Source organism: Setaria viridis, chromosome 1 (assembly GCF_005286985.2).
Source record: "Setaria viridis chromosome 1, Setaria_viridis_v4.0, whole genome shotgun sequence".
Taxonomy (NCBI): Eukaryota; Viridiplantae; Streptophyta; class Magnoliopsida; order Poales; family Poaceae; genus Setaria; species Setaria viridis.
Window position 1 is genome coordinate 3,086,021 of NC_048263.2, and position 18,822 is coordinate 3,104,842.

Genomic DNA, 18,822 nt, shown 5'->3' on the forward strand with positions numbered 1-18,822 from the left:
GCATCGAGCTGTCGTGAAATCAGATCGCTCTGGATAACATGTCTGGTAAATGCAATCAGCACTTTATCTTTGCTTTGCTTGAGTACCGTATAAGGCAAGACAATATTGATGGATGAGATGGACAAAGGCTAGTTGCCACCATGCATGGACCACCAACACAACTTTATCGCAACAAAGGCCAGCTACCAGGACCAGAACAAGGCCAGTAGTAACAGATCCATTGTTAGTAACTCAGGACCCGCAGACAAGGAAGATGACAGAACTGCATGGAAACAAGCTTTGTGTTATTGGTTACTCATGACCATTTTTCCTTGGCAGATCTCAATATATAAGGAAGACCAAATCAGAGACATCATAAGAGCTTTTGCTCTAAATTGATCCCGATCTTGTAGCAATGCAGACACAAGCACTGTCAGCTCAACTTGCTGCGAAGCTGGGGACAGAGAACATTTCCAATCATAAAATAGCTTCACTTGATCTCCATCCATTTAGAAGCTCCGAATTTTCCACAAATTGATTATACTTTGAACATATATGAATTAAAAAAAATAAGTATAACAAATATACTGTTAGACATGTGTATGTGTTGTGTGCATGTAGAGCCCTTAGCGTGTACGCCACGACTAGGGCCAGCTACTGCCGTGGCCTCTTAATTAGTATTAGGCAAGGATACCCTGAGATTGGTTCTATTTCTATAAACCTCTCTCAGGAGCTGCCTATATGTAATAGTTGCCATTTGAGGCATTAAAGTGACTATGAGAAATTAGAAAGAAATTCAAGAAGAAAAGAAAAAGAAATGGACCAAAAATCAAATTCGGGTCAAATTTGGCAGAAATTTGAATTTCAAATTCGAAATTCAGAAAAATTTGTCAAACATGTGGAATACAAGTGTAAGATTATTTGGCACTGAGGGATCAAAAATTCGGAGTTGAAACAGTGCCAAAAATCTCAGAAGAAATTGAAAAGGAAAATGAAAACCTGCCTTTACTGTTCACCGTCCGAAAATATGAAGTTCTGAAAAACAGCCTCAGAGTCCATTTTGGAAATTGATTTCTGGAGAATTTTTCAAATAAGTGCACCAGGACAACTACACTACATTGAAATATGAACCTTGGACTACAATGTTCAAGTGTTGTTGGTCAGGAACAGTGAAAGGAAGGAAGTCAAACTCAAGCTCAAAGTCAGCACATTGTCACAGTCAACTGAAACTCTGAATTTGGTTAAGTCTGAAACAGCATCAAAGCATCAACTTGGAACTCGAATTCAGAGCAATGTAGATCAAAAGGGTACTTGTTCATGAGCAAAATGGAACATTGGGACATTGTAGAACACATTTAGGAAGAAGTTGGACTGGAAAAACAAGGTTTAGGTCACTGAATTAATTCACCAAGTAAGCTCAACGCCACTGTCGATAACTGATGAACTGAATGTCAGTTTCAGTGAATTTCAGAGGAAACCGAGAAACAAATCCAAATTCAATCCTATTTGATGTTTATCTCGAACCAGAGCCAAAACAAAAGATGACGGGTTTGAGATTATCTCCAACTTCTGTTAAGGCGCTGGAGGCCGTCGGATTGAAGATCGACCACGACTCGGCTCTGAAGATCACGGGCGGTGACAGAGCACCAGATGTGTCGCCGCCGCCGCCGTCGGTCGTCCGCCAGCGCGTTTAGCTAGGCCACCTCCTCACCACGCAAGCCTAGGGGTAGACCACGGTGGCAGCCATGCGCGCGGTGAAACCCTTGAATATTTACCGCTCCCGCGCCGCCGTTTCACCGTCTTCCTTTTTACCGCCGCCAGCGCTCCTCTGTCAAAGCACCGCCGCCGAGTAAAATTCCACCGCCACGTCTCGCCTCCCGTCGATTCCTCTCGCCCACTCCTCCACAGACACCCCAGCTATACCCCAGACTAGTTGTTGTCCAACCTCCATGCCGGAGTAACCGTGTTCGCCGTCGTTTCTGTCCGCCGCCGTCGCGCCACCCGCTCACGGTGAGAACCACCTTGCGCTGCTTCTCTTCTGTCTTGAGTAGTCATAGTCAAGTCTCTAGGGTCCTAGGATGGAGTAGAGGTAGTTGTTTGAGTCGGTGGAGCCGTTGTCGTGAGTAGCCACGGCCGGCCGAGGGAGTCGCCGTGGAGGGGATGGCTCCGGCCATCTCCCGGGGAGCTGTTGCCGCGCACGGGGCCGTATAGGTGTAGAGGTGGTGTCGCGACCTAGTCCCGCCACCGGGAGGGCGCCGGCCGGCGAGCCGCGCCGCCCCCTGTCACGGGCACGTTTTGGCGGGAGGAGGAAGAAGCACCCGGGCGTTAGGCCCGCGCGGCAGTGAGAAGAAAGGGGGAGAAGGAGGCCGGAAGCGGCGCGGCCGTCTGTGGGCCGGCGCGTCGTGGAGGCCCAGTAAAGCGCGCGGGTCAGCTGAACGCGGAAGAAGGCCGGAGCGGCGCAATCGTCGATTGGGCCATGGCCTGGAAGCCCAGTAGGGTGTGCTCGGGTGGCCGAAAAAGGAAAAGGGGCCGAAGGCCCAGTGGGAGCCGGCCGGTTTCGCGGAGAAAAAGGAAAAGAGAAAGTGGGCCGAGAGACCGGTGATTGGGCCGCAGAAGAAAAAGGAAAAAAGAAAAATCGGCCCGCGGGGCCCGTTAGGGGAGGTTTAAGGCCGGCGGGTAGAAATGAATAGGAGAGGTGGGGTCCGCGCCGTGGGGCCCAGTGTACGTGAGAGAGGGTAGAGAGGGGTTGAGTAAGAAAAGTATTTCCGAGAGTTTTTCGGGAAAAATTAGATTCCCTTTAGCAAATAATTCGTTTAAATTCGTTTTACACCATTTTAATCACAGAAATTTATAGGAGTATCCAAAATTAGTGAAACCAATTTTGTTAGGCTTATTTTATTTTCCTTTATGCATTAAAAATTTTACACCCTAGAAAAATAATAAAAATTTGGGTATTTATTTAATACCTTCCTTTTAAGGTAGTTAAATAAATACTTAATATTTATAAAATGTATAAAATATGAATAAACACTTTATTAATCACAAATAATTCTTAACTCATAGGAAATTAGATTTTCAAGATAGAAATAATTATAACTTTTTCTAAAAATAAAAGAAAAAGCTATAAGGAGGGTTAAATAAGAAAAATAAAATTATAGGTTAATCTTTTTAGATTTTTGTGTGTTGGCTTGCAACTTTATCATGATAAGTTGTGTAGTCCTTGTTGGCTTACAACTTTATCATGAAGGAAAGTTGTATAGTCTGTTATTAAAAAATTTTGCATTCTAACCCCTGCATGTATTATGCTGTAGATCCCGAAGCATCAGAAGGAGATTATTGGGAATTTTCAGAAGGACCTTCGGAATCCGAAGAAGTGTTTGAGTTAGTCCCCTGTGAAGCCCACTCGTCAGAGACTACTAATCTTTTTAGCGAACAAGGCAAGCCCCGGTGCATTTATACCTATCTATTTTGAAGTCGTTATTTCATGTGACTAGTTATAGGTTATTTGCTTTATGTATGCACTAAGTCTAGGAGTTGCTTGAAACCTATTCTTGTGTATGATCATGCCTTGTTTTAAGGACATCTTTGCCACTTGTTCAAACCTTAGAAGATACCCAAGTCTAGAATTGCTTACTTGCTTACATGCTTGGTTTACCAACCTTAAGGAAAACTTTTAAGTCATACATGTTGCTTATGGAAGATAACTTGAAAAGTGAAAACGGACAGAAGCTAGAGATATAGTTCTGTCTGTTAGCTTAATTTGGTTAAGGCCCGATTCGTTGTCTTAACCTTTGATCAAGTGATAAGCCTCTGATCACTTACTGGGTATGGGACCAGTAAAGCCCAGTAGGTTAGTAAACTCTATGATCAGGAATACTTCGTACCCGCGCTTGACGTGCTGGAGATTGGCAGGGGTGTAGCCTGAAACTCACATGGTGATCGGGCCAGACGTGGGGTCTCATGTGGGGGTGCATCCCTGGGTCCGGGTAGTCGTATTCCTAATCATTGAGTTTGCTAATCGAGAGGTTGTTAGATACGACCTGGACAGTCGTATAACGCTGGTGATCAGGGTACTCTCCTGCAGGATGTAAATGGATCCGGATCGCCGCAATTCTCGATTATGAATGCACTTGATCACTGTTGAGCATCGTAGTATCAATTCATGCAATGTGTATCCTTCTGTTATCAATTGATGTATGATTTAACAGCTATGGTTGCTTTTACTTCTGTTATCATTTAGAATGGTTAGGTAATGACTTAATCCAAATAAAAGATAAAACTAAGGCTTTACTCGTAGTAAGCTTTTCGACAAAAACTGTGTCAACCAAGCACACCCAAAAGCTGGCATGCATTCCAAAGAAAACTATTATATTGGTTAGTCGGGTAAGACTTGCTGAGTACCCCGTACTCAGGGTTTTCCCCTTGTGGCTATCTTTCAGAAGCTCCACAGGAGGCTACAGAGGAGGAGACCCCGAAGCCCTAGGGTATTGACCTGAGTCTCACGATACCCTAGAGAAAAAGTTCTACTTACGCATCTTCTCCTATTTATGTTTAAATCTTAGAACTCTGTCTCACACTGCATCACTAAGTTTGTTTCAATCTATGTCTTGTAATAACTCGTACCTTTTATATGTATGTAAAAATGTAATGTTTGTTGATATTATCCCATCGCGGATATTATCCTGATGTATGGCTATGAGTCATGTCGTGGATCCTTCGAGGAGTCCTAGGGACACTCGACGGACTACCGGACTTACGCTGTTTGAAGTGCGTTTCGAATAATTGCTGTTCCGACAGCAAATTAGGCGCACTTAAACCAGCTTAAGTTGGGCGGTTCCGCCACACTATATATCGTTGTACCCATTGTATAACCTAATCAATCTATTATTTCACGCAATCTCTATTGCTTTCATGGTATTACGAGTCCGGGTTTCTCCCGTTCTTGCTTCCGTAACCTAGCGCACCGCCGCTGGTGCTGCTTCTGCGCGGTCTCTTCGCGCCCAACCAGCGCGCCCTAGCCGGCGCTGCTAACCCCGCGCACGTCCTTCACGCTGCGCCTATGGCCGGCTCCCTGCCGCCCGCCGTCGCCGAGACCTCCGCCGCCAACGCCAAGCGCGATGGTGTGGATGCCGACGCCGCCAAACGCGCTGAAGAAAAGCACCAAGCACGCAAGTCTGCACGTGCCGCTGCCCTCGCCCGCGCCATCAAGGCTGAGGAAGAGGCTGTCGCCGCTACGTAGGAGCGCGGCACCGCTACTGCTCACCTCCGCGACACCCTGGCGCGCGTCGCCAAGGAGTGCAAGAGCGCCCCGCCTGGCTTTAAGGAGGACGCTGCCGCCGCCGCCGCCTCTGCCATCTCCGGTCAGGCGCCCAACGACGCCCATCAAGCCATGCTCCTGCACGAAGCTGTTCCCATCTTGAATCTGCAGGCCCAAGCCTTTGCTGTGTAGAATATCCGGAGTCTCATCCCCGTCATCCTCGACATCACCTCCTGTAACTACGCATGGTGGCGCGAGCAGCTCCTCCTCACCGTCGGCAAGTACTTCCTGCAGGACCATGTCCTTCACGACGTGCCCGCTCTGGCCTCTCCAGATTGGGGGGCGCAGGGACTGCGTCGTCCGGTCTTGGCTCTACGGCACCATCGCCAACAACCTCGTTGACATCGTCATGGAGCACAGCGCCACCGCCCGTGCCACCTAGCTTGCCACTGAGACCTAGTTTCTCATCAACCGGGAGACACATGCCCACTACCTCGACGCCCAATTCCGCAACTTCTTCCAAGACGATCTGTCCATCATGGATTACTGCAGGCACTTCAAGGGCATGGCGGATGCCCTAGGTGATCTTGGCAAGCAGGTCTCCAACCACACCCTCGTCCTCAACATCATCCGCAGGCTCAACGAGAAGTTTGCCATTGTTGGCCGCGACATTAGGTGCAACTGGCCTCTCCGCACCTTCCTAGAGGCTCGCAATGATTTGCTCCTTGAGGAGCTCATGATGGCAAATCCTGCTTCGACTCCGTCTACGGCGCTCCTCATCGGCACCAGCCCCGAGCTTTCCTCCTCCTCCTCGCGCACCCCTGGCTCCCACCAATCTGCTGGTCGGACCAACAACAATTCCGAGGGCGGCAAGGGAGGGAACTCCGGGTCCTCCAGCAGCACCTCCTCCAAGCAGAAGCAGGGCAAGCGTGGTGGCCTGCCGCACCAGGGCGACGGTGGCAAGGCCCCTGCCGGCCACAACTCCAACGCCCAGGCTCCTGCTCCAGGCATGGCCCAGGAGGGCAGCGGTCCCTGGCCTTCCTTCTGGAACTCGTGGACGGGTACAATCCAGATGTACCCGAGTCCACGGCAGCATCCCACCGCCCCCCTTCGGCCCGCCGCGCCCCCTCAGCAAGCTCTTTTGGTGCAGCAATAGGCCTTTCTCGCTTAGCAATAGGCCTTGCACGCCCAGCAGCAAGCGCAACAACATGACCTACAGGCACCGCTCATGGGCCAGCAGGCGCCCTACCTAGGGTAGCAGTCGCCTCAGGTTCCTCCGAGTTTCTACAACCCCATGACAGGCCTGCCTTCCTCCTGGGATCAGCAGTCCCTGACCTCGACGTTCAGCACCATGACGCTTAACTAGCCGCAGGCAAACGACTGGCATCTCGACTCAGGTGCCACCTCCCACATGACTTCAGATGCTGGTACTCTTTCATATTCATCTTACCCGCAATATCCTTTTCCTTCATCCATTGTTGTCGATGATGGCTCCTTGCTTCCCGTCACGGCCACCGGCGCAGCATACCTTCCCGGTTCATTATCTCTTAATAACATTCTAGTTTCACCTAAGCTTATTAAGAATCTTATTTCCGTTCACCAATTTACCTCTGATAACAATTGTTCTATTGAATTTGATCCCGCTGGCTGTTCTATGAAGGATCTGGAGTCTCAGAAGCTGATCGTCAGGTGCCCTAGCACTAGGGAAGCGCACTGGGCCACTCTACCCTTTGCGGTTCCCCACTGCTCACACCCTTGCCACCATCTCCACCCCCTCGGTGTGGCATCACCGTCTTGGTCATCCTGGTCATGAAGTTTAGTTCAAAGTTGCTTATGCAGTTCCCTTTCGTAATAAAGAACTCAGCTCTATTTGTCGCACGTGGTCTTCGACGAGACATCGTTCCATTTCTCTAAGCACAATTCACCTCCAGGATTGGACGATTTCGAGTTTTTGTTGGATCCTGTTGACCATGTGCCGGCACCTCTTGGTCCACCATGTTATTTGTCACCTGCAGGACCCATCCACGATGTTTCCGCACAGCCACGTGCGGCTGTGAACCCTCCATCGACGCCGGGCGCCTCCTCTAGCGCGCCCCTGCTGGCGCCCTCCAACGGCCTCGGCACATCACTCTCCAGTGCGCCCCCCGACGTGCCCTTCGCCGCATCTCCGGTGACGCAGCCCACGGCACCCCCCGGCTTCCCCACCATGACCCGGGGCTACCTCGGCTCGGTCTTTCCTTGTGCAGGCCTGACGGCGCCCTCCGACACGCCAATGGTGGCTCCCTCTCCTGCGGCTGGCCCTGCATTGGCCACTGCCAACCGCATGCCTTCCCCACCCACACAGGTGGCTGGTCGGGCCACTCTACGGCCGGTTGGGGCTCAGCCCTTTCACGATCCCATCTAGGTCTACTCTCGACGGGCGATCCATAGACCTATCACCCCGCCACGTTCACCCGTCGCCCTTGCTGCTCCACCTCGGTTTCTTGCAGGTGCATTTCCCGTGCGGCCCGTGACGAATCAGCATGTCATGACCACGTGCGAGAAATATGGCTTTTGACTACCAGCTCTCTATCACACTGCACCGTTGTCTCCGGTTCTGCGCACTTACCGCGGTGGTCTTGCTGATCCTAATTGGCAGCAGGCGATGCAGGAGGAATTTGATGCCCTTTTAGCCAATGGCACATGGAATCTCATCCTAAGTCCTCCTAAGGTCAACATTGTGACAGGCAAGTCGGTTTTTAAGCACAAATTTCAGGCTGACGGTTCTCTTGAGCACTATAAAGCACGATGGGTTCTACGCGGTTTCACACAGCGTCTAGGCATTAACTTTGACAAGACATTCAGTCTTGTGGTGAAGCCTGCTATAGTGCACACGGTTCTTTCTTTGGCGCTCTCCAGACATTGGCCTATTCATCAACTGGATGTGAAGAACGCCTTTCTTCACGGGACCTTGACTGAGATAGTTTATTGTGCTCAACCCGCCGAATTTGAGGATTCAACTCATCTTGACTATGGTTGTATGCCCCGCGTTGTTGACGCAAAATCTGAACATTAGGCTTCTGCGTTGAACAACAGAGAGGACCTGGCAGATCTGCTTAACTCCAGTGCAGGCTCCAAATCGGCTCACGAGTGGTGCAAGGCGTGCCAGTCAATTTGATCTAAAAATTGACAAGGTAAACATTAAATTCCTGAGCCGATTGGTGGCGAAGCCTTTCGAACTCATGGCTAGGCGTTCCTGGAATAAACACCACAAAAGATAGATTATTCAATGTAATCATGCGGTGTAAATAAATAAAGCATTAGTGGCATGTGCCATCAGCTATATCAGCCGATGGGCTAAGATAAAGCATTGTAAAGGAATAGCCATAAAAGGATCCCATGCTAACCATGCGCGCACCAAATAGACTAACAGATCTAGTCGATGTCTTGATAAGTGTAATTGAACTTAGGCAAGGTAACACAAATGAGAGGGCATTGACATCAATCTATTAGCCTAAGAGATTAGAACATAGCAAACAAGAACCTCTTGCCTACCGCTTACGAGCTAATTAAGCTAATGGAATCCTAATTAATGTGATGACGGTGTAATTGAACTTGGATAAGGTAACACGGTGAGAGGGTATTAACTTCGGCCCACTAACTTAGTCAAACAAGCTCGCGGCAGCAAGGCCTCGTATGCGCCCCTATCGGCTCAATGACATCACCATGCTTCTAAGAGAAACGGATAAAACCCAACCGAAGCATCGGCTCTCTACAGTAGCGTACTGATGTCAAAGGCCTGACGGTTAGCAATACAAGGGTCAAGGGTAAAGATCTATCGGACCTAGCATATATAAAGTAGTAAAAGCATGCAAGATCTACCAGCTGATACGATCTGATAACTGTGAACATTTAAATAAGGCAAGAGAGCCGATAAAGACCACCTAACCAGATCTAAGCCGTTCGATAACTGATGGAGAGAGCACCCTCTGTGGATCCGAGAAACATGCTTCTGACTAATGGGAGGTTGCCACATGTGCATCCCATGGATTGAAGGGCCCACAAACTACTACAACCGCCTCAATCCATCGGATAACGCACACAACCGCCATTGGAACCCACCAAGTGGTCACCCGGAGAAAGGCAGTTGCGAGGGGGGCCCACATGGGGTTAGCCGAACCAGGGGTTCGGCCGAGCCGCCCTTGTCCCCTCTCGTCTCCAGCTTCCATGAGCCACCCTTGTCCCCTCTTGTAAATTAGCAATAACTTTGCTGGGCAGAACCAGTACAGGTATTGTCTCCCCATGTGTGCCTAGATGCATAGGCCTAAGTTCTATACTGTGTACATATGTTATGCTTGTATGAACTGTGCAGCGTAGAGAAAATACAAATGAACCTAGAGCTAACTCGTAGTCCTTCTCCCTAACTTAGTTATCTTGAGATGAATCATGTGTGTGTCACACTATCTATCTATCTACCTTACCTCTGCCTTGAGTATTGTCTCTATCCATCTATGGTATACTCATTTGCATAGTAAACTCTTTTGACCTACCCGCCTTCCTTTAGGAAATACGATATCCTTGGGAATACTCTTGGGTGAAATGCTACAACGGTATATCTATGCGCTTGCGGATTTATTCGTGATCGTTAAATATACCAACAAGTACTTCCAGTGCTATTGCCGCGGAAGGCATTGGTTAAAAGTTTTTACTTTGTACATGTTATATTCATAGTTGGTAGATCCTTACTCAAGCAGGCTAACCTTGATATGTCTTCTCTATCTTTGATGTGAATAATCAAGCAGGCTAACCTTGATATGTCTTCTCTATCTTTGATGTGAAGATAGGTAGTGTATGACTGATTTCGACTTGCCATATCAGATTATGGAGTTTAACATGGATCTATTGCTAACACAGTTAAATCACCGTATAATTGAACAGATGTGAACAGATGCAGATCTATTGGCATCTAGACAAGAACTTGAATATTCATAGTTGAAGCATTTGAACTTTGAACTCATAGCTTTCGCCCCCGCACCCCAATGAGAAGATGACAGCTTAAAGTCCAATACTCCAATTACCCCAATTGAGATCTCAACTACAAAATTGAACTACGTTTCGCTAATATTCACTGATACTGCAGTGAATGAGTAATGCCAATATTGATTCGGAAGTTCCAGAATTCCGAAATGTGGTTGCACAAGCATTATAAGCATGATTAACTCCGCCCAAATAGAACCAACCAATGATCGACGCAAGCAACCCCCATTACTGCTTGGCTGTACCGACACTGATTCGCTAGATAGAAACAGAGAAGCACAAGCCCGACAGCTAGTAACGCTAGGATGAATCAACAGGCGCGATCGACTTCCAATCAAGTCGGAACTTGCATCAAACACGCCACTCGCCACGCCCGACGAAAGCACGCGTCCCACCGACCGATCCAGCACAACCCGGACTGGATCCCCAGCGAGCCGGGCAGACAGGGGCAGACGACGAGCGCGGCTGGGCGCTCAAGGTCCTAGCGCCGTGAGCAAGGGGAGGAGGGCTCACCAGAAGCGGGAGGTGCAGACGAGCACGGCCCAGTTGTTGTTGTGCATCGCGGCCGCCGCCGCGGAGGAGGAGGAGAAGGCGAGGAGGAGCACGGGCAGCAGTAGCGCCTTGAGGGGGGTGACCGCGCGAGGGGGCCGCGATGGCTTGCGGCTCCATCTGCCGGACGCCATGGAAGCTGCTTCTGGTCGGGGCTCGGGGAGGAGGAGAGAGCGAGCTCGCCGGGGCCGGCGCACGCGACGACGCTCTCGGCTCACACGCGACTGGGAGGGCCACGGCGAACCGGTTTAGAGATGGGCCCAAGAGGGCCGGAAGCGGTGCTGGTACGACGAACGGGCCGTGTTGAGAAAGAGTTGCACCGGGCCTGGGCCTGTAGCGTTCCGTGGGCTCGGCCCCGGTACCGTTCGGCGCGCCGACGCTTCTTTTCTTTCATTCCCATAGCCGGCCATGGATGATGCTACGTGGAGTAGAAACGGACAACGGGGGACAACTGGACAAGGACAAGCGCGGTAGGGGCTCCCACTGGCGCGTGTCGAGTTCGCCATGTGCCTTCACGCAGATCCCTGACCTGTCGACCTGAGATCCATCGTGCTCGCGAGCAGAGAAAGAACACGTACGCATGGCGATGGCGAAACCAAGCGCAGGCAGAACGCCCGACGACACAACGTTTCCTCTGCTTTGTTTATGCACATGCAGAGAGGAGAGCCTTCTTTTGACGTCTTTTACGTCCAGGCGAAAAGGAGCGGGAAAACAGAACCCTTTTACGGCTTTTTTACGTCTGGACGAAAAAAATATGCGGAAAAACAAAGCGTGGCGCCAGCGCGACGTGAGTTCTAGAGAGGAGAGGAAGAAGAAGCCATGGCGCGGACGGAAGCACACAGCGCCACCATCCACCTGGCCCTGGCAGACGGCAACAAGTGCTGCACCCTTCGTACTTTGAGACATGCATGTCCTTCAACCCAACTCTTCGTTCTCGTGATCTCGTTGTCCCGCCGGTTGACTAGCTAACCACTCAAAGTTTGACTGAATGGAACAAGTAGAATACGCAAAAACTGATTGAAAATTCGAAACGAACAGCTCTGAGCTCGTCTTCTAGCGAGGAACAGAACAAAGATCGAGCTGAAACTTAACACGCTCGCTCGTCGCAGCATGAGTTAAAAAATTAATAATAAAGATTGCAAAATATAAATTTTGATATACGTGCACGCTATAAATAAAAACGGAGGAAATAGTACTTCCTGTAAATCATTTTAATTTTCTTGGAAAGTCAAAGTATATCAAGTTTGATCAAATTTATACAATAAAGCACTAGTATTTATGATGCCATAAGTTAAATTAGTTTCTTCATTAAATATATTTTTATATTTTTATAGTATATCTATTTGATGTCTAAATTCTGATCAAATATAAAAAAATTTGACTAAAAAAATTAAAATGACTTACGAGATTTTGGAACGGAGGGAGACGGAGTAGCCAACAACACGCAGCTGCTCGCTGCTGTTCCCGCGGCCGTGTGAACGCGCTAATCTCTCGCTCACACGTGTGGCATGCCGCGCGTACAAGCAAGCCGACCAATCCCACGCCCACGCGTATAGATAACACTTACACGCACGCACAAATTCGTAACGTCGGCAGTGGGCCACCCCCGAACAAATCCCCTCCCGGACCCACACGTCAGCCTCCCCCGAAACCCTCGCCACCTTTCCCCAAAGCTCCCAAACCACCCTTTTTATTCCCATCCCCCATCCTCCGGGGCATCCGGGCATCGCCATTCGCCAGCCACCACACCACCACCACTCCACTCCAGTGCGTGTCCACCCCCGCGCCGCGCCGGCAGCCCGAAGAGCCAGCCAGCCAGCCATGGCGGTGAGCAACAACATCACGGCGTGCGTGACGCTACTGGCCCTGATCTGCGCGGTGCCCGTGATCGCCTCGGGGATCTGGTTCGCGTCGGCGCAGGGGGACGAGTGCGCGCGCCTGGCGCGGTGGCCCGTCGCCATCCTCGGCGGCCTGCTCCTCCTCGCCGCCCTCGCGGGCTTCGTCGGCGCCTACTGGAACCGCCGCCGCCTCCTCGCCTTCTACCTCTTCGCCATGGCCGCGCTCATCGTGCTCCTCATCGCGCTCCTCGTCTTCGCCTTCGCCGTCACCCGGGGCTCGGGGGCGTACCCGGTCCTGGGCCGCGCCTACGACGACTACCACCTCGACGGCTTCTCCATGTGGCTCCGGGGGTACGTCTCCGACGACCCGGGGAGGTGGGAGAAGATCAAGGCGTGCCTCGTCGTCTCCGACACCTGCAAGAAGCTCGCGCGGCAGGCCGCCTTCGTCAACGCCGAGCAGTTCTACCAGTCGCACCTCTCGCCGCTACAGGTAATTGCTTCAGCTCACTGCCACTCTCGAGTCCTGTCCTGTCCTGTCCACACATTTTCCGTTCGGCTGGCTGCAAAGCAGCCACCTGCTGCTGCGGCAGAGAGCCAGCTGCTGCTGCGGCAGAGAGCCGTGCTGCAGCTGCTTGCTCGCTGCAAAGCCGAAGCAGCCAGCACCTCCTTATTACTGTTGATTGAGCTCATGAGATTAATTTATCGAAAATTTCTTATTAGTACTTTAAAAATTAAAATGCAGTACAAGCTGTGAACTAGTAGTAGAAATAGAACTGTTCAAATGCATTTTTTTTTTGCCAACATTTGAAAGGAGTTGCCACTTTGAACATACATTGGTAGGTACATTACCTAGCGACACTTAACTGAGGCAAAAAGGGAAAAAGGAAAGGAATTATTTTTTATGCTTTATTAGGATCAATCAATCTCAATCTGGAGCCCTCCAGAGATGCTAGATGGTAGCACTACTAGAAGGGGTATGGAGGAATCAGGTGGCAAACTTTGTGACGGGGATTAGAAAAGGATGCGGTTAATCATGGGCATCTTTACCGTCACTGTGGCGTGGGCCTGCTCACCTTTCGCCACCCCGCAAACGCCAAATGGTCTAAAGAGGCATCCATGTGTAGGTCCATACTATAATTAAACTTTTTGTGGAGCGAATCAGAAACTGATACAGACACCGGAACATAATTTCGTGGTGGGCGATTTCTTGGCCGGGAAAATGCCCTTTTGTGTCGTTGTTGAACTTTATTAAGGGTTTTATCAGCCTTTTAAAGCCTCCTTGGTTAAACCCCATCTCAAACTTGGAAGAATTCCCTCGGAAAATTCATATGAAATTCCGGTGCCGTAAAGGCGCTGCAACTGAGGATTTATGTATTCTCTCCGAGATGCCTTGTGTTTGTACAAGTCAAATTTCTCTAGTTTTAAGCAAATTAATAGAAGTATACATCAACATACATCACATCAAATTAGTTTCACTATATCCACTATGAAACATGTATTTGGTATCGCAGGTGTTAATGATGTTAGAAAGTTTTCTTAAGACAAAATTACTATTTCATTTCGGGCAAAGGGAGTAGAGATTTCTTGGGGACGCGTTCTAGCTTGCAGATAGTGTAACATGGTCGGAGACAAGGGGCATGGGACGGTGCATGGGTGAGTGAGATCAACTGTTGTTAATTGTGTATTTCCGTGTTACTCTATTTCCATCACCTCGGTTTTGGGCCAAGAACACTTCCCTCTGTTGATTCTTGGATTGGAGCGAGCGCAGCTCATGCTTATGCGTGGGTACAATGGTATATTCATCTCGATCGGTGTCCGCTTCCGCGCAGAGTTTGTCTGTCCGTGCCCGCGGATTCCGGGCTGGCCATCCCTCCATCTCTAGGAAGTAGGAACCAATGAACTATCTGTTTGGCTCCATCTCCGAACCCTAATGCAATCAAGAATTTTCTTTTAAAAAAAGAAATTCGAGGTGATCAGATCTAAAAATGTCTAAACTTTTTAGCTGACAGTACCTGATGACGCTGAACATCCGAATACTACTTACTATCTGACACTCAGCTACCTGATGACGCTGCATGTGCGATGTGTGTGCAGTCCGGCTGCTGCAAGCCGCCGTCGGTGTGCGGGTTCAGCTACGTGAGCCCGACGGTGTGGACGGCTCCGGCGCGGCCGGCGGCGGACCCGGACTGCGGGCTGTGGAGCAACGACCCCGCCCAGCTCTGCTACGAGTGCGAGTCCTGCAAGGCGGGGCTCCTGGAGGCGCTCCGCGACCAGTGGCACAAGGCCAACATCGCGCTCGTCGTCGCCACCGTCTGCCTCCTCCTCCTCTACCTCATCGGCTGCAGCGCCTACAAGAACGCCCAGGCCGCCGCCTTCTTCAGCCGCTACAAGTGATCCGTCGATCGATGGTGAGTTAGCTCGCCGGCCGGAGGCGTCGCCGTATGTCAGGTGGTGGTTTTAGCAGGCTATGTTGATTGTTGTATGTTGTGCACAAGTAGCTGTGATCGATGTGCTTCCTTCAGAGTCTTCTTTTTTGCTTTTGTGGTGGTAGCTAGCAGTAGATGATGTAAGATGTGTTGCAAGGTAGAGGAGATGTAAGATTGATGGTCGGGGTCGATGTTAGGATTGATTAATTTGGTCGTGCTTTTGTTTAATTTTCTGTCAGTGATCAGCAATGACTGAAGATCAGTGACCAGGTTAGGTGCACGCATCACCATTGCCGATTTGTTCAGACTCGTTGGCTTTGCTTCCTCTGCTGCCGGGGGCAGTCAGATTTGTTAGGTTTAATTAGTCAGATTTTGTTTCCCCCGTTGTGAAACAGGATGGCTAGTGAGACTTGTCAGCATGCTGTCCCATTTCATTTTTTCCCTTTCCTTCCAGCTAAGCGTACTGTTCAGTTCTCGGGCCTCTTCCATCATCGGATGCCACTCTGCAGTGGCGTCCCGACAAGGCACGTTGCGTTACCACATGACCTGATGTCCGGACAGTTGGGTCCAAAGATCCTGAAGAGATCAACAGCAGAAGTCATCTTCCTAGCTAGTTCCTAATCACATGTCAGCTATTTCCCCCTTATTAAGAGGGTATTTGGTTCAAGCACTAAAGTTTAGTCTAATTAGGAGTATTAAATATAAGTTAATTACGAAACCAATTGCATAAATGAAGACTAATTCGCGATACGAATCTATTAAACCTAATTAATCCATAATTTGACCATGTTGTCCGCATTAGGCCAGTCACATCTTGGTTGCCCTGGTCCATGTGCCAGCGACCGAGACGAGCCTTCATTCCGTGCATTATTTCAGGTTCCTACAGGTTACAGCAGCACAGGCATGGCCTATTATTGGCGGCTCACACTCACTATCGATTGCTTTAGTAGCTAGAACAGCACATGACAGCATCAACGCACAAAACAGCAGCTAATTGAACTTGAGATCAAAGGCCAATCAGCTAGCCTGCCGGCAGCACCAGTAGTCTAGTCTACTTGCCTTGCTCCTCCTGCGCGTGCTTGGGCTCATCAGAGTAGTTGGCGTGAGAGGAGACGCCGCCGGGGGGATGGCACTTGCTGAACACTCTGAAGGCGGACACTAGGGAGAGCGCGACGAAGCAGGCGAGCGCGGCGGCGTGCAGCGCCACGGACACGGTGGCCTTGCCGCAGAACCGGCTGAAGTAGGAGCAGACCTCGCCCCACGACACGTCCCGGTCGCCGCGCCGTGCCAGCTGCAGTACCTCCGCCGCCGCCGAGGCCGACGTCACCAGCAGGTACGCCGACGCCTGCAAGGGGCACCATGTCGTCCCGGGCAATGTCAGATCGAGAACGTCGCATGATTCTCCTAACGATCTTCACAGCAAACAAAAAAAAATATGATCAACTTGTGTGCAAGGGCAGATATCTGTTGCTGGTGTCCATTGTGAAACACCTGTGTACTCTGCCCTGAGATGAATTCTCTCGGTCATGAATTGTCGCCTACCCTGTTCTGAATTTTAGTTTTCAACTTTTGCTCTGTTCTGAATCGGAGCTCGCATGATCCTATCCAATTCCTAATTCCTATCTGCCACCAGTAGTCCACTACTTCTGAGTTCTGACCAGTTTCTTGATGGACAATTATCTACTCAGTCCTCACCAATCAATTGGACAGCAACTACCTAAGATTGCATTCGGAGTAGTCAATCTCAAAAGCGAAAAATACAGAGAAGGTGTTGGGTCAGACAGACCTGATCCAGGACGAGAATCAGCCAGTCATACCGAGCGAAGGACTTGAACGACGACAGCAAGATGGATGCTACCGCGTAGGCAGCTGTAACGGCGTTGATGCCAACCAAATAGCTGAGGAAAACAACTGAATTTCATCAGTGATTAAGGAACAGTCCAAATTCTTGCCAGAAACTCCAAAGGGTACAGCAGTGCAAGAGCGAATAAAAAAAAAGTTAAACAAGGGCAGGGTGAAATTGAGTAGGAGCCCAACTAAGAACTTGGATCACTGATGAAATTTGATCTTGGTGCTAGCTCTCATACTGTCATACATACTGGCTCAAACAAAGTCTATCCAAACTTACACATATGAAAATAGAAACCAAGCGAATTTTGCAGGCTGCAATTGGGACAACACAAGATGATCGGTGCTTACGTGAAGCCGGAGAGATTGGAGAACCTGACCTCCCCGTAGGTGTCGTCGACCTGCCTGTTGGTGGCCATCTCCCATAGCGAGGCCACGGCGAGCGGGATCACGCACACCCTCAGCGCCAGCTCGGGGAGCTTCATGGCCGCCATGGCCTCTCCTCCTTGCCGCCCTGCTTCAGTGCTCTATCGAGCGGAGCCTCGATCACGGCCTAACAATTTTTTTTTTCTTTCTGATGAAACCTTTTTGATGTGCGCGTGAAGGAAGGGGGCGGAGGCGGTGCGGACTTTGCGCACTAGCGGCCAAGGCGTGGAGTGCTATATAGGCCCACCCGTGTCGTGGAGAAGCTAGTGTGAACGCGATATGGACTCTGCCATGGATGCGCTCGAGCAATACGGGGCCCACAGAATGTAGTGTACCAGCGCCACCGAGACCGAGTGATGGAAGCAGCCGTTCCGTGACGGAGTTTTTTACTTCAGTTTAGACCTCTTTGGCACGACTTATTTCGATTTTGACTTCATCTATTTCACGCAAATCGAGATACTGTAGTGTGAAGCCGTTTTGTAAGCCGGGACTAAAATGAACTAGAAGCCGGGTAAAACCAATATTTTTGGTTTCACCGACTTTGACTTCACGGGTGAAGTCGTTTTGGAATGAGCCGTGTCAAAGGGACCTTACTGTTGTTTCGACGAACACTGGCAGTGTACTGCCGCCAGTAGAATTCGTGCGCAGCAAGGTTGAACAGATGGATCTGAAGAACCTTATACAGTTGGAATTTTGCTGTGCGGCGTGATTCTTTTTTTTTTTTGGGTTAAATTTGCCATCAATAATCGTGCGTTGTGGTGGTGGTGGTTGGGGGGGGGGGGGGGGGGGGGGGGGGGGGGGGGGGGGGGGGGGGGGTGGGAGGCCCAGGCGCCCAGCTGCTTTTCTTGTTGCGAGCTATGATGACGCCGAAATGGAGTTGCCTCTGAATCCCTGATGGATGGCTGATGAGCGATCGTGCCCACTATACAGCAGTTACACGCGGCGGCAGCTGCGGCAAAAGCTGAGCACGCGTGCGCTCGCCCGGCGGCGAGACCCACCGCCACCGTCCGCTAGCTCCAAGTGCCGTTCGGCCCGCTGTGGCCTACCGGTCGCCGCGCCCTCTGCCGGCCGCCGCCGTGTGTGAAAGCTTGGACGCCGGACGGGGCGCCGCCGCCCGCCGCACGCGGAACTTACAAGCACGACCACGTACGTCGTCGTGAAGGAAGGGACCCGCTCGTCGACCGGGAAGCGGCCACCTGGGCTGCGCTAGGCGTATCCTCGTATGCCTGACGTCATCGCGCTAGCTCTCTTCTCCTCGCAATAGCACACGTTCGGCTGACGACAACGCCCGCCCGCCGTGACGTCACTGCAGACGCCGCAGGCCGCAGCGACGGCTGATCATCGGGCCTCCACCGCCTGGTTGTACGGCCAAATTATTTTTGGGCCGGGCTCCACGTTGCTCCGCATACCTGACTGGTGGGCTAAAAGCCGGCTCCGGGTATCTCCTCGTCCGTCGTCGTTGCTGTTCGTGGGCACGGACCCA

At 50.6% G+C, this 18,822-nt stretch overlaps 2 protein-coding genes and 1 long non-coding RNA gene across 4 annotated transcripts; 1 reads left to right on the forward strand and 2 right to left on the reverse strand.

Annotated features, from left to right (window-relative positions):
- Positions 1-7,926: 7,926 nt before the first annotated feature.
- Positions 7,927-11,915, reverse strand: LOC117844000 (uncharacterized). The gene is made up of 2 exons (XR_004637869.2): positions 10,766-11,915; positions 7,927-8,471 (listed from the first exon to the last, which is right to left on the reverse strand). It is a non-coding gene; the product is annotated as an uncharacterized lncRNA (long non-coding RNA).
- A 589-nt stretch (positions 11,916-12,504) lies between these two features.
- LOC117850040 (tetraspanin-2) lies at positions 12,505-15,293 on the forward strand. The gene is made up of 2 exons (XM_034731822.2): positions 12,505-13,129; positions 14,734-15,293. Exons 1-2 carry the CDS (start codon positions 12,623-12,625, stop codon positions 15,031-15,033), a joined length of 807 nt encoding a protein of 268 aa, XP_034587713.1. The 5' UTR covers positions 12,505-12,622; the 3' UTR covers positions 15,034-15,293.
- Positions 15,294-15,879: 586 nt separating this feature from the next.
- Positions 15,880-17,562, reverse strand: LOC117850050 (CASP-like protein 2D1). 2 transcript variants are annotated; one of them, XM_072295638.1, is made up of 3 exons: positions 17,265-17,562; positions 16,852-16,963; positions 15,880-16,477 (listed from the first exon to the last, which is right to left on the reverse strand). In XM_072295638.1, the coding sequence occupies exons 1-3, from the start codon at positions 17,405-17,407 to the stop codon at positions 16,154-16,156; spliced, it is 579 nt and encodes a 192-aa protein (XP_072151739.1). In that variant the 5' UTR covers positions 17,408-17,562; the 3' UTR covers positions 15,880-16,153. The 2 variants fall into 2 exon arrangements, with proteins under 2 accessions (XP_072151739.1, XP_034587722.1); XM_034731831.2 differs by having other exon boundaries at positions 15,880-16,410; positions 17,265-17,560.
- Positions 17,563-18,822: the final 1,260 nt, after the last annotated feature.

Coding starts and splice junctions, on each gene's coding strand:
- LOC117850040 (XM_034731822.2), top strand. CDS start 12,623: ATGGCGGTGAGCAACAACATCACGGCGTGCGTGACGCTACTGGCCCTG. Junction 13,130..14,733: donor CGCACCTCTCGCCGCTACAG/GTAATTGCTTCA, acceptor ATGTGTGTGCAG/TCCGGCTGCTGCAAGCCGCC.
- LOC117850050 (XM_072295638.1), bottom strand. CDS start 17,407: ATGGCGGCCATGAAGCTCCCCGAGCTGGCGCTGAGGGTGTGCGTGATC. Junction 16,964..17,264: donor TCCAATCTCTCCGGCTTCAC/GTAAGCACCGAT, acceptor TGTTTTCCTCAG/CTATTTGGTTGGCATCAACG. Junction 16,478..16,851: donor TGATTCTCGTCCTGGATCAG/GTCTGTCTGACC, acceptor TTTGCTGTGAAG/ATCGTTAGGAGAATCATGCG.